The sequence below is a fragment of the Plecotus auritus genome (genome assembly GCF_963455305.1).
Source record: "Plecotus auritus genome assembly, chromosome: 6".
Lineage (NCBI taxonomy): Eukaryota > Metazoa > Chordata > Mammalia > Chiroptera > Vespertilionidae > Plecotus > Plecotus auritus.
The window spans coordinates 4060701-4072833 of NC_137773.1; the positions used below are offsets into that span (position 1 = coordinate 4060701).

General features: G+C 52.5%; 1 protein-coding gene across 3 annotated transcripts in view; it reads right to left on the reverse strand.

The window, feature by feature from the left end:
• Positions 1 to 5324: 5324 nt before the first annotated feature.
• CPLX2 (complexin 2) overlaps positions 5325 to 12133 on the reverse strand; it is a 72447-nt gene continuing 65638 nt past the window's right edge. For all 3 annotated transcript variants that reach the window (XM_080671743.1, XM_080671742.1, XM_080671744.1), the window contains exons 2-4: positions 10592 to 10709; positions 10276 to 10451; positions 5325 to 9517 (exon numbers count right to left, since the gene is read on the reverse strand). In XM_080671743.1, the coding sequence (XP_080527869.1) occupies positions 9320 to 9517; positions 10276 to 10451; positions 10592 to 10622 (405 nt within the window). In that variant the 5' untranslated portion in view covers positions 10623 to 10709 and the 3' untranslated portion in view covers positions 5325 to 9319. The remainder of the gene's footprint in view (positions 9518 to 10275; positions 10452 to 10591; positions 10710 to 12133) is intronic.

Consider the following 12133-nt stretch of genomic DNA (forward strand, 5'->3'; position numbering starts at 1 on the left):
CATGGGGCACATGCTGCTTGGTGAGGACACGCACAGCAGCCCACACACACAGGAGGAGCGAGCCGGCTGCAGCGAGGCCTGGCTCTGGGTGGTGGGATGGAGACTTTTTGTCCTAAGTCTCTATCACACTCTCCGGACACCTGCCAAGGAGGTGATTACTTTGCTCTCACAGAATGGATTTTGGCCATGAGCCAAGAAGAGCTCTTGCTTCTCAGCTAACCAATGGCAAATCAATTTGAGGTCTCTGCTGGAGCTGCTGATTAGGGCTGGTGGCCAGGGAGCCTCTGGCTGTCAGGGCCATGGTGTGGCTCTACTGGGCCTGTGGGAGGAAGTGGCAGCCTTGGACTCCAAGAGCCCAGCCTTCTCTTGGGGGGCAGAGGTGATGTAAGTGGGGCTGCTGTCCACGTGTGCGAGTACAATCTCTGTTTATTTAGAGTAGTAATATTAATAGTGTTATTCATCATTTATTGAGAATTTGCTGTGTACGGGGCACTTTAATACATTTATTGCAATAACTAGGCAGTACAGGTATTATTATCTCTGTCTGGGGACCCTGAGAGGTAAAATAATGTGCTCAAGGTCAAGTGGCTTTAACATAACAAGCCAGACTTGGGACCAGGTCTGTTTGGAAAAAATCCAGATGTTTGCTCATGATGCTCAGTGGTGTGTTGGTGTGCATATCTGGATCTGAGTTCCTGTGACCATGCCGCGTTCAGGTCTGAAAGGCAGTGCTAGCCAGTGTTTGGCCATGGGGAGGCCCCTGGAGAAGAGCTTGCTGAAGACACAAAGGAATGGATGAATGAAGGAGTGTAGTAGGGGCTGAACAAAGATCTGTAGGTGGGCTGAGCTATGCATTTTGAGGTAGGTGGCCTCCTAGATGGTCCCCACCCCGCAATGATCTTCCATGCTGGTGTTCATGCCCACTGTATTCTCCCACAGTGCACCAGAGCTGGTCTATGTGGACAACAGAATACTGTAGAAGTGATGGTGTGTGACTTCTGAGGCTAGGTCATGAAAGGCTTTGCAGCTTCCACCTTGCTCTCTTGCCAAAAATGTGACCAAACCATTGTCGAAGTGGATCCTCCAGCCCCAGACAAGCCTTCTGATGAGACTGTGGCCCCAGCTGACATCTTGATTGCAACTTCATGAGAGCCCCCAATCCAGAACTACTCCAGAATTCCTGACCCTCAGAAACTGGGAAATAAAGATTTATTAGATTAAGCCACTAAGTTTTAGGATTTTTATGCAGTGACAGATAACTAATACACATTTCTGAGTCTCTTTTGAGCTGAAGAGAGCTTCCTGGAAGAGACAGTTCCATCTCCTCCTCCTCATTTGTGACCCTTGCGGCCTTTTACAATGAGAAGACGAGACAGATCTGGTTTTAAATCCAGGCTTCCCAATTCACTGTTTGGATGACTTGAGGATTTTGATGGAAATGAATTCTTCTTCTTATCCTTTTCACGTCTTCTCCCGCCTTTCTTCTACTCATCTTATTTGTCTTCATCAGTCTTGCCATCGTAATTGTCGCACCTCATCGTGGTAGCTGTCATTTTTTAAGCACCTGCTGCATGCCAGGCACTGTAGGGGATCTACAGGTGTGATGAGGGATTTTAGTTAATTCCCTCACTGCCCCTGGTGGCGCTGGTGGAGTTAGGTATGGCTATACTCACTGTTTTTATTTATTTATTTATTTATTTATTTATTTATTTATTTATTTATTTATTTTTAAAGATAAGGAAACCGAGGTTCTGAGCAGTTGTGTCATCTGCCCAAGACAAGGCAGAGAGAATCTGGATTTAAGCTAGGTTTGTTAAAACACTGAAGCATATTCTCCTTCCTATGGTACACCTCTACTTCCGAGCCTCGGCGCGCTCACGTGTAAAATGGGCACAATGCTGACCTCACAGATGAGCAGAGGCAGTACCTTTAAAGCAACCAGCCCTGTGGATGGCATGTAACAGGGGCTTAGTAAGTGGAGACTCCCTTGCCTTCCCTCCTTGCCCTCTTCACCCCCCACCCTCCATGAACTTTAAGATGGGCTGTTTGACCCTCGTGCAGACAGGGTCATGCCAAGTGCCTCTCACTGTGAGAACACTGGGGAGTGGATGTGGCTGAGAGCTGGAGACCACTGGAGTTCAAGCTGATGGTAACACCGGCTCTGGCCCCGCCCACTGAACCTGTCTACTGTGCCATCTCTGTGCTTGGAGCGGGGAAGTGCCCTGCGGGAGCTCACGCAGAGAGGAAGGGCTGGAGCCGGTCTTCAGTCCCGGAGAAGCCTGTGTGTAGAGGTGGCTCCAGCTGGAGGATCCCAGCTGAGAAAACCTTGTCCTTGGGGGGTATCGAATCATGTCTCAGATCAGGCAAGAAGCCCCAATTAATTACAAGTGCTAAGTGAGTGGCTGGAAGCAGGATTTTGCAGTCAATTAAAGGTGTGCCGGAGGAGGCTTCTTTAACCGCCTGCCGCCTGGTAGCTTGTGGTGTAGGCCAGTGGTCGGCAAACTCATTAGTCAACGGAGCCAAATATCAATAGTACAACGATTGAAATTTCTTTGGAGAGCCACATTTTTTAAACTTAAACTATATAGGTAGGTACATTGTTATTAACTTAATTAGGGTACTCCTAAGCTGGCCTTTGCTAAAAACTCAAGGGGCCAAAGAGCCGCATGTGGCTCGCAAGCCGCAGTTTGCCGACCACTGTAGGAGAGAGCTGGGACCGGTTTAACTGTAACAAGCTCCCACCCTGTGGGGAATGCAAGCAGGGAGTGCTGTCTACCAGAGATGCACCGGAGGGGTTCCGGGGACATGGGAGGATGAATGTGACTTGGGAACTCCTTCCCGTCCCAGGCTTCTTGATGTCCAGTGCTTGGGACATGGTCAGGGCTGCGGGGGTGGGGGTAGGGGGGGGGAACATAAAGTATGGTTTGTGCTTCTCCTGTCCTCCAGCCTGGAGAGCATACTGCCCACTGCACTCTCCTCAGAAGCCCCAAACCCAGCTCATTGTTCCCCCCAGACCTGTCTCCCACTAGCACTCCAGGTCATGGAGAATGGAGCAACCACGATGGACACACAGGCATTGGCCTAGACCCCTATTGCTGTCCCCCACATCCAGTCCTCAAGTCCTGCCAATTTGCCCTCCTATGTCCCTCTAACCCAGCCTTGGGCAAACTACGGCCCGCGGGCCGGATCCGGCTGTTCTATCCGGTTCTCCCCTCCGCTCCTTTACTTTGAATTTATATTAGTTCACACAAACACTCCATCCATGCTTTTGTTCCGGCCCTCCGGTCCAGTTTAAGAACCCATTGTGGCCCTCGAGTCAAAAAGTTTGCCCACCCCTACACCTGCTTACTTCTCCCTGTCCCATTGCCACTGCCTGAGGTCAGGCCTCAACGTCTCCAACCTCGACTTTGTGCCAGCTCATCCCTGGGCTCCTGGTTTCCTCAGCTAACTCCCAGTTCATCTTCCTCAATCTGCACATCTGATCACGTCATACCTCTGCTCAAGATCCTTCACTGGCTCCCCATTGCCTGCAGGGCAAGTGCACGCTCCATGCGCTGGCCCCCTGGTTGACATCCCAGGCTTTCACCAAGAACTCACTGAGTCCCTGCAGTCAGCCCCTGCTTCTCCATTCACATTGGACCACCTTTGTCTCCTCCGGGCCTTTGTTCCTGCCAGCGCCTCTCTGCCTGGGCTGCCCTCCTTCTCCTCAGGTTGAATCTTCTCACTGCACACTGAACTCTCCCGACTCAGAGTCCAGGGGACCTGCTACGGAGACCACTCTCCCAGGGTCATGGGAAGACCTGGGAACAGGCAGGAGTGGTGATGTTAGGGCATAGAAGAGGGGGAGGGGTCAGGTTCTACCTCCACACCCCCACTGTCCAGTAGGTGCAGAGAGCTAAAGGCAAAGTGACTGGCCACCAAGTAAATGACACGGAGATTGATTGCTTGGGCCCCTAGTCAGCATTGGGGTTCTGGGATGTCAATCAGGGTGCCAGAGGATGTTGGACACTGTAGGATAGACTTCTGGTGGGTGCTGGGAGGCACTGGGGCACTAGCCAGTCCTCCCCTGATAGGACCCCCAAGTTAGCAAGAGAGACAGACATGTGCAGTGGCATAAGTTACAGTAGCATTTGCAAAGTGCCACTCCTTAAATGCTTGACACGCTGTGCTAAGAGTGTGGGTGCAGGACCCCATTTACCTCTCACAACTGTGGAAAGCAGAACAGTTACTGTTACCCCTTTTACTCATGAACAAACACCCAGAGGGGTTACGTGGCTTGTTCAAGACCACTCTGCCAGGGCACCCAGCCGCGATGCTCTGCACTGTGTGAGCACAGCAGCAGACTCCACGGTGGGCAGCTGGCCGGGGGCTGTGTCAGGGTGGGCCTCACTCAGGAGGTGACATCTGAGCTGGGTCTTGAGACTTTAGAGAAGTGCACCAGGGAGGGCAAGGGGAGCATTCATTCCAGGCAGAAGGGACGGAGTATGTAAACAGGAAACAGCATGGTATGTGTGGGCATGCTTGGAGCACAGAGTTGGGTATGGGTCTGACCTGGCAGGTTGGGGCCGTAGCACATCGGGCCATTTTGACAACCTTGATGTTATCCTATAGGCCATGATGGGTGTTGGGAAGAGGAGTGATGTGGTTATGTTTGTGTTGTTTTTGGTCAGTTTTCTAGGCCGGGCGGGTGGTGGGGATAGGAGGAGTGGGAGGGAAGAGGCAGTGTCTGGGAGACCAGTGTGTAGGAATGGGAGGTGCCCAGCCAGGAAGTGAAAAGATGAGGCCTGTAAGGCAGGGTGATGGTGGAGGGCTGCGAGGGTTAGAGGGGGTTCTGGTCTGGTCCTGATTCCTCAGCAAAGCCTGGGAAATGTCTGTGTCCAGGAGCAATGCTGAGTGACGTCCTTTCTGTGTCCCCAGCCTCCTGCTGCTGGCAGAGGGGGAACTCCATCCATGTTGGTGGGATGACCAATGACAGACCTGTTCATCCATGTGACTTGGCTCTGTGCCGGATGCCACACCCGAGGAGCTTGGAGTGGCCAGAGATGGGGTGTGGGTGTTGTGACCAGGCTGGACCACCAGCCCCTGAGGTTGTACAGTGGCTTTGAAGGGCAGGAGGTGAGTGGCTCTGAATCTCCGAGGCCATCCCTGACTGTGGTCTTGGTTGATTTCTGAGGTCATTTCCACAGTGTCTCAGCCAGAAGCGAGGCTAAAACTGATGTTTTTCTGTGGCCTCTTGAGCTCTATGGGTCAGCCCCCCTCATGCCAGCGGGTCCCCATGTAGCCTTATTGGTGCCGATGGACAGAAGAGATCAGACAGACCTAGAGCTGCTGTACAAGGTCTTTTCTTTGTTGTCATGGTTGGGTTGGTACATGTTAGCATCTGCGTCATACAAAGGGGGAGCAACAGCCATGGCTTTTGGTCAGGTTCAGGGGGGCATAAGGGGTGCCCCTCCCCTCCCCCAGGCACTGACACATTTAAAGGAAGCAGAGCAACAAAGACACAGCACAGATATGGGAAAAGGATACCCCCGCGCGAGCAGGATGGTCATCCTCACCAGGGCCTCATTAGGACCCCCAGGACCAGCACGAGCACCTCCCATCTCTTCACCATGAAGAGGAGTGGAGAGGGGAGCAGGGGACACGTGGTGGGAGGCAAATCGTTAGGCCTGGGAGACGTCTCCTCATCTGAGCCAATTGGACCCCAGCCCCCTTGTGCAGTCAAGGGCCTGTGGGATCCTAGAAGGATGGAGCAACTGGGTGGTGGGGACAGCAACCCTGCCAGCTGGGTGCCGGGGGCTCTTGGGGCTTGGGGTCTGTCTCATTGCACTCTGACCACCAACTTTTGGGTGGCTTCTTTGCCCACATGAGGGCCCTGGACTGAAATACTTTTGTTCTCTGTCTCTCTTGCCCCTTCTTTCCCCTTTTATCTGTCTGTCTGCCTGCCTGCCTGTCTATCCATCCATCCATGCATCAATCTATCTATCACACACACACCTGGGAGGGTCTCTTGACTTCCTGCTTGTGTTTGGAGGAGACCCCATATGGCTTTGCTGGTAAGAACACCCTCCAGGACCTTCTGGACTGGAGTGGAGGATGCCACGTCCTTGCCTGTCTCAGGTGCCTAACATGGCAAATCCAGAGAGGCCCGGTCCCTTCTCTCTGGCGGTGGCCTTCCTTGGGAAGTACCCGTACCCACCTCGGGCAGTGCGCACTCCCCTGCATCTTGTTCTGTTCTCACCATTTATAACGATTGCTCTTCCTATATCCCTAGCTGGGGGATGTCTGCTATGTATATTGTGTGTGTGCTGAATTCTGGGGCCTCTCCCTCCCCACCCGGCCTCCCAAGTCTGTCACATGCACGTTGCCCTATTTGTTGCGACACACTCATCCCCTCCCATCCTGTGGGACACACACGTCTCCTGCCCCAGGCACATCATGTGATTATCCCTGCCCTGCTACAGCCCTCCACACGTATTTTGTCTCCTCACGAGTGTGCTGCTCATTGGCTGCTCTCCAGAGTCAAGTCTGTCAGGAATGATAGTCATCCTGTTCTCCTGGACCTGAGAGTGGTCACCTGGCAGTCGGGAGAGCCAGGTGTGCCCCAGGCTGAAAGTCTTTCCTTGCTCCCACCTCCCAAAGACCTCCAGGCCTGCTGCTGGGACCAGGCTCTCGGAGTCTGGAGAGTCTAAGCCAGCCAGCCAGCCTGGAGGGCACTCTCCTGTGGGAAAAGCCCTGAGCCCACTCTGGGGGTGCAGAGGGCTTCAGGGACCACCAGGATGCCCTCTGAGGCTCTGGGGTCCCTCAGGCTCACCTGAAGCTCCCAGGCCTCGGTCTCCACTGTCCATTTAGCATGACCTGTGCCCTGGCCCCACCTTCAAGACCAGTGGGTCCCTGTCAAGGGGGAGACCTTTTTGAACACTTGGGATCCACCCTGTGTCCAGTGGGTCTCACACACAGGGTGTGTGGAGGCCTAGGGCTCCTGGACTGGGCCCTGCCTATCTCTGCTCCAGGACCCCAGGGCTCAGAGAATGACCATCCTGCCCAGGATAATAGACAAACTCAGACAAGCAGACAATAGGGGTGCAAGGTGGCTCCCCATCACAGACACAGGCACAGATACAGAGACAGGCCCCGTGGGGGGGCAGGACGTGGGCACAGGGAAGGGGCGGGGGTGAGGGAGAAGGGCAGATCCAGGGAGCTGGAGCTGCTGAGGCCCTGCTCCCCGAGAAGGGACAGACCAGGGTACTTTTCTGGTTCCCTAAACATATGGATTATTTTGTCTCATCTCTAAAGTATTGCAGTCTAACTGATATGGCTTTAACTATTGGAAACGGACAGAGAAGACACATGTCTCTCTCTGAAATAAAAGCATAAATCCACTAAAATGGAAAACCTGCAGAATGCAAACTGGGGCCAATGGGGCAGGGGCATCAGGGGCAGGCAAGTCGCCCCCTCCCTAGCCCCAGCTTTGGGGGTAGGCCCTGGCTGGGGCCCAGCATGGCTTCTTGGGGCACTGCCTGGATCTGTCCCAGTGGACTTGTGAAGACCTCAGGCAGGAACCCCCCAAGGGTGGAAGGACTCTAGGCCAAGGACAAGGTCTCCTGTTGGATGTGGCTATTTGTGACCAATGGTTTTGGGGCCAAGAGGAGGCGTCTTAAGCATATTTTTTCTCTCCAAGAGCTCGTTCTGCATACACCTGCCTTTTCAGAGCCACATACATGCATATAACAGTCTTAGCACATCTAACAACTCCCTTATACACATTTCTACAACATCTAACACATGCCCCTCATTCCTAACACACATGATGCTTTGAAAACACATGCAAATACAAGTTCACACATGCAAGCTTTCCCACACATGTAAGATGGCTAGTACACACACAGGGCACAATATCAACTCATACATACCACCTCAAATAAACACACATACACAGGCTGCCTAACATACACAATCTCTGACACAGGGACATGACTAACACACTCACAATCTCAAGACACACACACTCTCTCTCTCACTCTCTTTCTCCCTCTCTCTCTCTCTCTCTCTCTCTCTCTCTCTCTCTCTCTCTCTCACCATACACCTATATGTACAGTCTCTGGACACATAATTGCTGATGCAGTCTCTGCCACGCATACCGATGCATGCATGGACACACAATTTCCTCTCTCATTGCTCCATGGTCCTCAGTTCTCACAAAACTGACTGAGCAAGAGGCCTTGACCTTTGTGGTGGGAGGGATAAACACCAGTCTCCCACATCCCAGAGGAGAGTTTGTTCTTGGCCGATGAGATGAATGGACAGATGCCTTCTGTCAAGTGGGGACTGGCTTATCCCCAAAGGCTTGGGGCTTTAGCCAGGAGGGGTCCTCCAGGGGACCATGGGGTCCTGGAAGCACATAGACAGGACAGGGTGGTGGGAATGAGGGGTGAATAGGAATGGGGACAGCTTGGCTGCACCAATGGGGGGGTGTCCCATGGCATGGGCCATCGCTGCCCAATGGCTCCAAGTGTTTTCTGGGGGGCCTGGGCAGCCCCTTGTCTGGGCAAGCTGGGCCCAGACTGGCAGTGGGCCCCCCAGATCTAAGTGGAGGGTGGGGGGAATAAGGAGCTACCCTACCCTGGGCCCCTCCACAGATGAGTTAAAGTCCAAAGAGGATCCATTTGGAGGGACTGGCTTTGTAGGGGCTCTACCTTTTCAGGTGGCGGTTGGGGCAGGGGTACACCCAGGGGTACTCCTGGGTGTCACCAGGGGGAGTGAAGAAGGAGAGCCTCAGCCTCCTTCCCAGAATACAGAGGCCTCTTAGGCTGGGCCCTCACAGGGCAGGCTTACCCTGACTCCCTTCCTCAGAACGAGACAACCCAGAACCCCTGCCCTGACCTGGAGCCCACTGGGGGTCAGAGGCCAAAGGTCAGCATGCTGGGCAGGGCTGGAATGTGTCATTACTTTGGCTGGCTGGGGACAGTGGTCCTCCTGGCAGTGGGGTGCATGAAGGAATGTATGGGGGTTACCACACTAGCATGGACCTTAGGCTTCTAGAAGGGGGCCCCAGTGCCTCCCACACTGGATATAATGCCCCTGCTGGGGAATAGCTGTCTTCCCTTTTTCAAGAAACTTGGGTGTGAGGTGGGGGTTGGATACCCTGGGATGAAGGGTGTATGAGGGAGTGCTAAGGAGATGAGCCCCTAGCCAGGGACAGGTGGGCAGAGGCCAACTGAGGTTTTCCCTGTCAGAACTGAGACTTAACTGAATCAAAAGAAAAGAAAGAACCGAAAAAAAAAATAGTAACAAGTGGAGTGGGGATGGGCAGGAGGGCTGGTTACTTCTTGAACATGTCCTGCAGTGGCCCGGGCAGGTATTTGAGCACCGTGTCCAGGATGCTCTCCTCCTCCTCTTCCTCCTCGTCCCCGCAGCCCGCAGGGATGGCCTTCTTGGGCCGCGTCAGGCTCCCCTCGCAGGGCTGCTCCAGGGCTGCCTTCTCCTCAGCCTCCTTCTCTTCCTTCTTCTTCAGCCCGTACTGGGGGTAGGGGGAGGGCAGACATGAGCATGAACAGGGCAAGGAGAGAGCTGATCTCATGCAGACTCAGCTGGGGCAACTCATGAGAACTCCCCCAGCCTCAGTCTTCTCATCTATAAAATGGGGCTAAGGACACCTTCTTGTAGAATTATGTCTGTCCCCAGAAGTGGAGAGGCGGTGTGTGGGGTTTCCTTTAAAATCAATACCTGCTCATAATGCCTTCTCTGCTCTTTTGAAATCCCCCAAGATCTGAAATCTGAAAGTTCTCCCATATGTTTGGACCCGAATTTTGGTGACAAACCTTGACTTCAACTGATGGGAGGCTACTTATAATCTTGATTTATTGCAGTGGTGTGGCCAGACATGTATTAATCTGTTTGGCATAGGGTGGCAGCTGCAGACACACTGGGAGTGATACCTAAGAGTAACAGGTGCTCAGGGCACTATGGTACTTTCAAAAAATCCCCAAATTCTGGATTCTAAACATATTTGGTCTCAAGGGATTTGAATAGGAGATTGCAGACCCATAGCAGCAACATTAGGGAGCACTTCCTATGTGCATCATCATTTGTAATCACCATAGATCCTTGTTGGGGTGTTCCTGTAACACCCATTTTTCTGATGACAATATTGAAGCTCAGAGAGAACTAGGCCTAAGGTCAGAGCTGGGATTCGGGGGAACTTGAGGCCAGGGTTTGGGGACCCGTTGTTCCCCTGTGCCTCCTATACTCCAGGGTGGGCATGCGGATGGTGCTGACCTTGTCTCGGATCTGCTGCCGGACCTTCTCACGCTCCGCCTCCATGCGCGCATGCTTAGCCTTGCGCTCCTCCTCCTGCTGCCGCAGCGCCTCCTGCCGCTCCTCTTCCTTCTTCTGTGCATCTGGGTCCTTCTCCTCCTCGCCCCCCAGCATTTTCCCCATGTCCTTGGTGGCCCCTACAGGGGAGGGGTTGGGAAGGGAGAAGATGAGGTCAGGGGTGCTCAGAGCTGGGATAGCGGTGCCTGGTGCCCTGAGGGCCTCTCCCATCTGGGTTCAGACCCTGGTTGAGGGGGAGGGTACAGGGCTTGGGCCTCACCTCCGAGGGCCTGCTTCATGACGAAGTCCATGCCTGTGACTCCGGTTAGCGTGCCCTAGCCTACAGCTGAATTGGCATGCAGTGCTCCTGGCAGGCCGGGCTGGGGAGATTTGCCAACCTGCAAAAGAGGAGTTGGGAGTTAGATGGGAGAGACCTCTGCACAGGCAGGTTGCTGGAGTTAGACAGACGGTGGTCTCATCCAGGTTCATAGGCACCATGGACACCATCAATCTGAGGCCAAGACGCAATGTCCTTGAACCTTAGGGAAAGGTGCTATTTCTTGAGCACTTGCTATATACCAGGCACAGATATGCTGCCAAATGGCTCAGATCCCTATTTTATTATATATATAAAATTAATTTAAATTAATTTCAGAGAGGAAGGGAGAGGGAGAGAGATAGAAACATCAATGATGAGACAGAATCATTGATTGGCTGCCTCTTGCATGCCCCCCACTGGGGATCTAGCCCACAACCCAAGCATGTGCCCTTGACTGGAATCAAACCCAGGACCCTTCAGTCCATAGGCCAACGCTCTATCCACTGAGCCAAACCAGCAAGGGCAGTTTCAAAATATATTTTTATTGATTTCAGAGAGGAAGGGAAAGGGAGAGAGAGATAGAAACATCAATGATGAAAGAGAATCATTGATCATCTGCCTCCTGCACGCCCTGAACTGGGGATTGAGCCTGCAACCTGGGCCTGTGCCCTTGACCGGAATCGAACCTGGGACCCTTAAGTCCGCAGGCCGATACTCTTTCCACTGAACCAAACTGGTTAGGGCTAGATCCCTATTTTAAAACCATCTTGACTATATTGCTTGAATTTGATTGTAGTCAGGAGTCTTAGAAAGAGCCTCTTATTTGAATGCAGGCAGAGCAAGGTTCTAATGCCACCCTAATTGCTTATTTGCTATGTGTCTTTCAGGCAAGTTACGGAACCTCTTTGAGCCCGTTTCCTCCTCTATAAGATAGGAATGGCAGTGCCTTCTTTTCCAGAGCTACTGTGGAGACCAGAGAATTCCAGCCTGGGCCACTGGATTGACCCCTAGATGGAATGAGAGTGTGCTCAGGGCCCCACAAGTCAGGGCAGGCGAGGAAGTGAAAACAGCTAGCTTGAATGAACATATCCAGACTTCTGAAACTAGGCAGATGGAGAAATACATTATTTTTATTGTAGCATACATGCAAATTTGTTGTTTATAGCTTAATATTTATTTTTGGTTTGAATTACACATAGGGGGTTAGAGACATGGTACTCTTCTTGGGGCTTAGAGCCTTTAAAGTACCAAGCATGGGGCCTTATAAGCACTCAGCTTATGTTAGTCCTCCTTCCCTCTCCCTAAATCACTGACTTCCAGTTTTATTATATTTTTTAATTGTTATTATTTGGCCTCAGAAGATTTTCTTCAAATAAAAGCTTAATGAGAATCTCAATATGCAAAATATGTAAAAGTGGAACTATTCCAATGGTGGGGGCAGGGGTAGAGAGCCTGGAGCCCCCCTCCACCCTTGGCCTCCTTTGTACCCTGTTTCCTCCACAT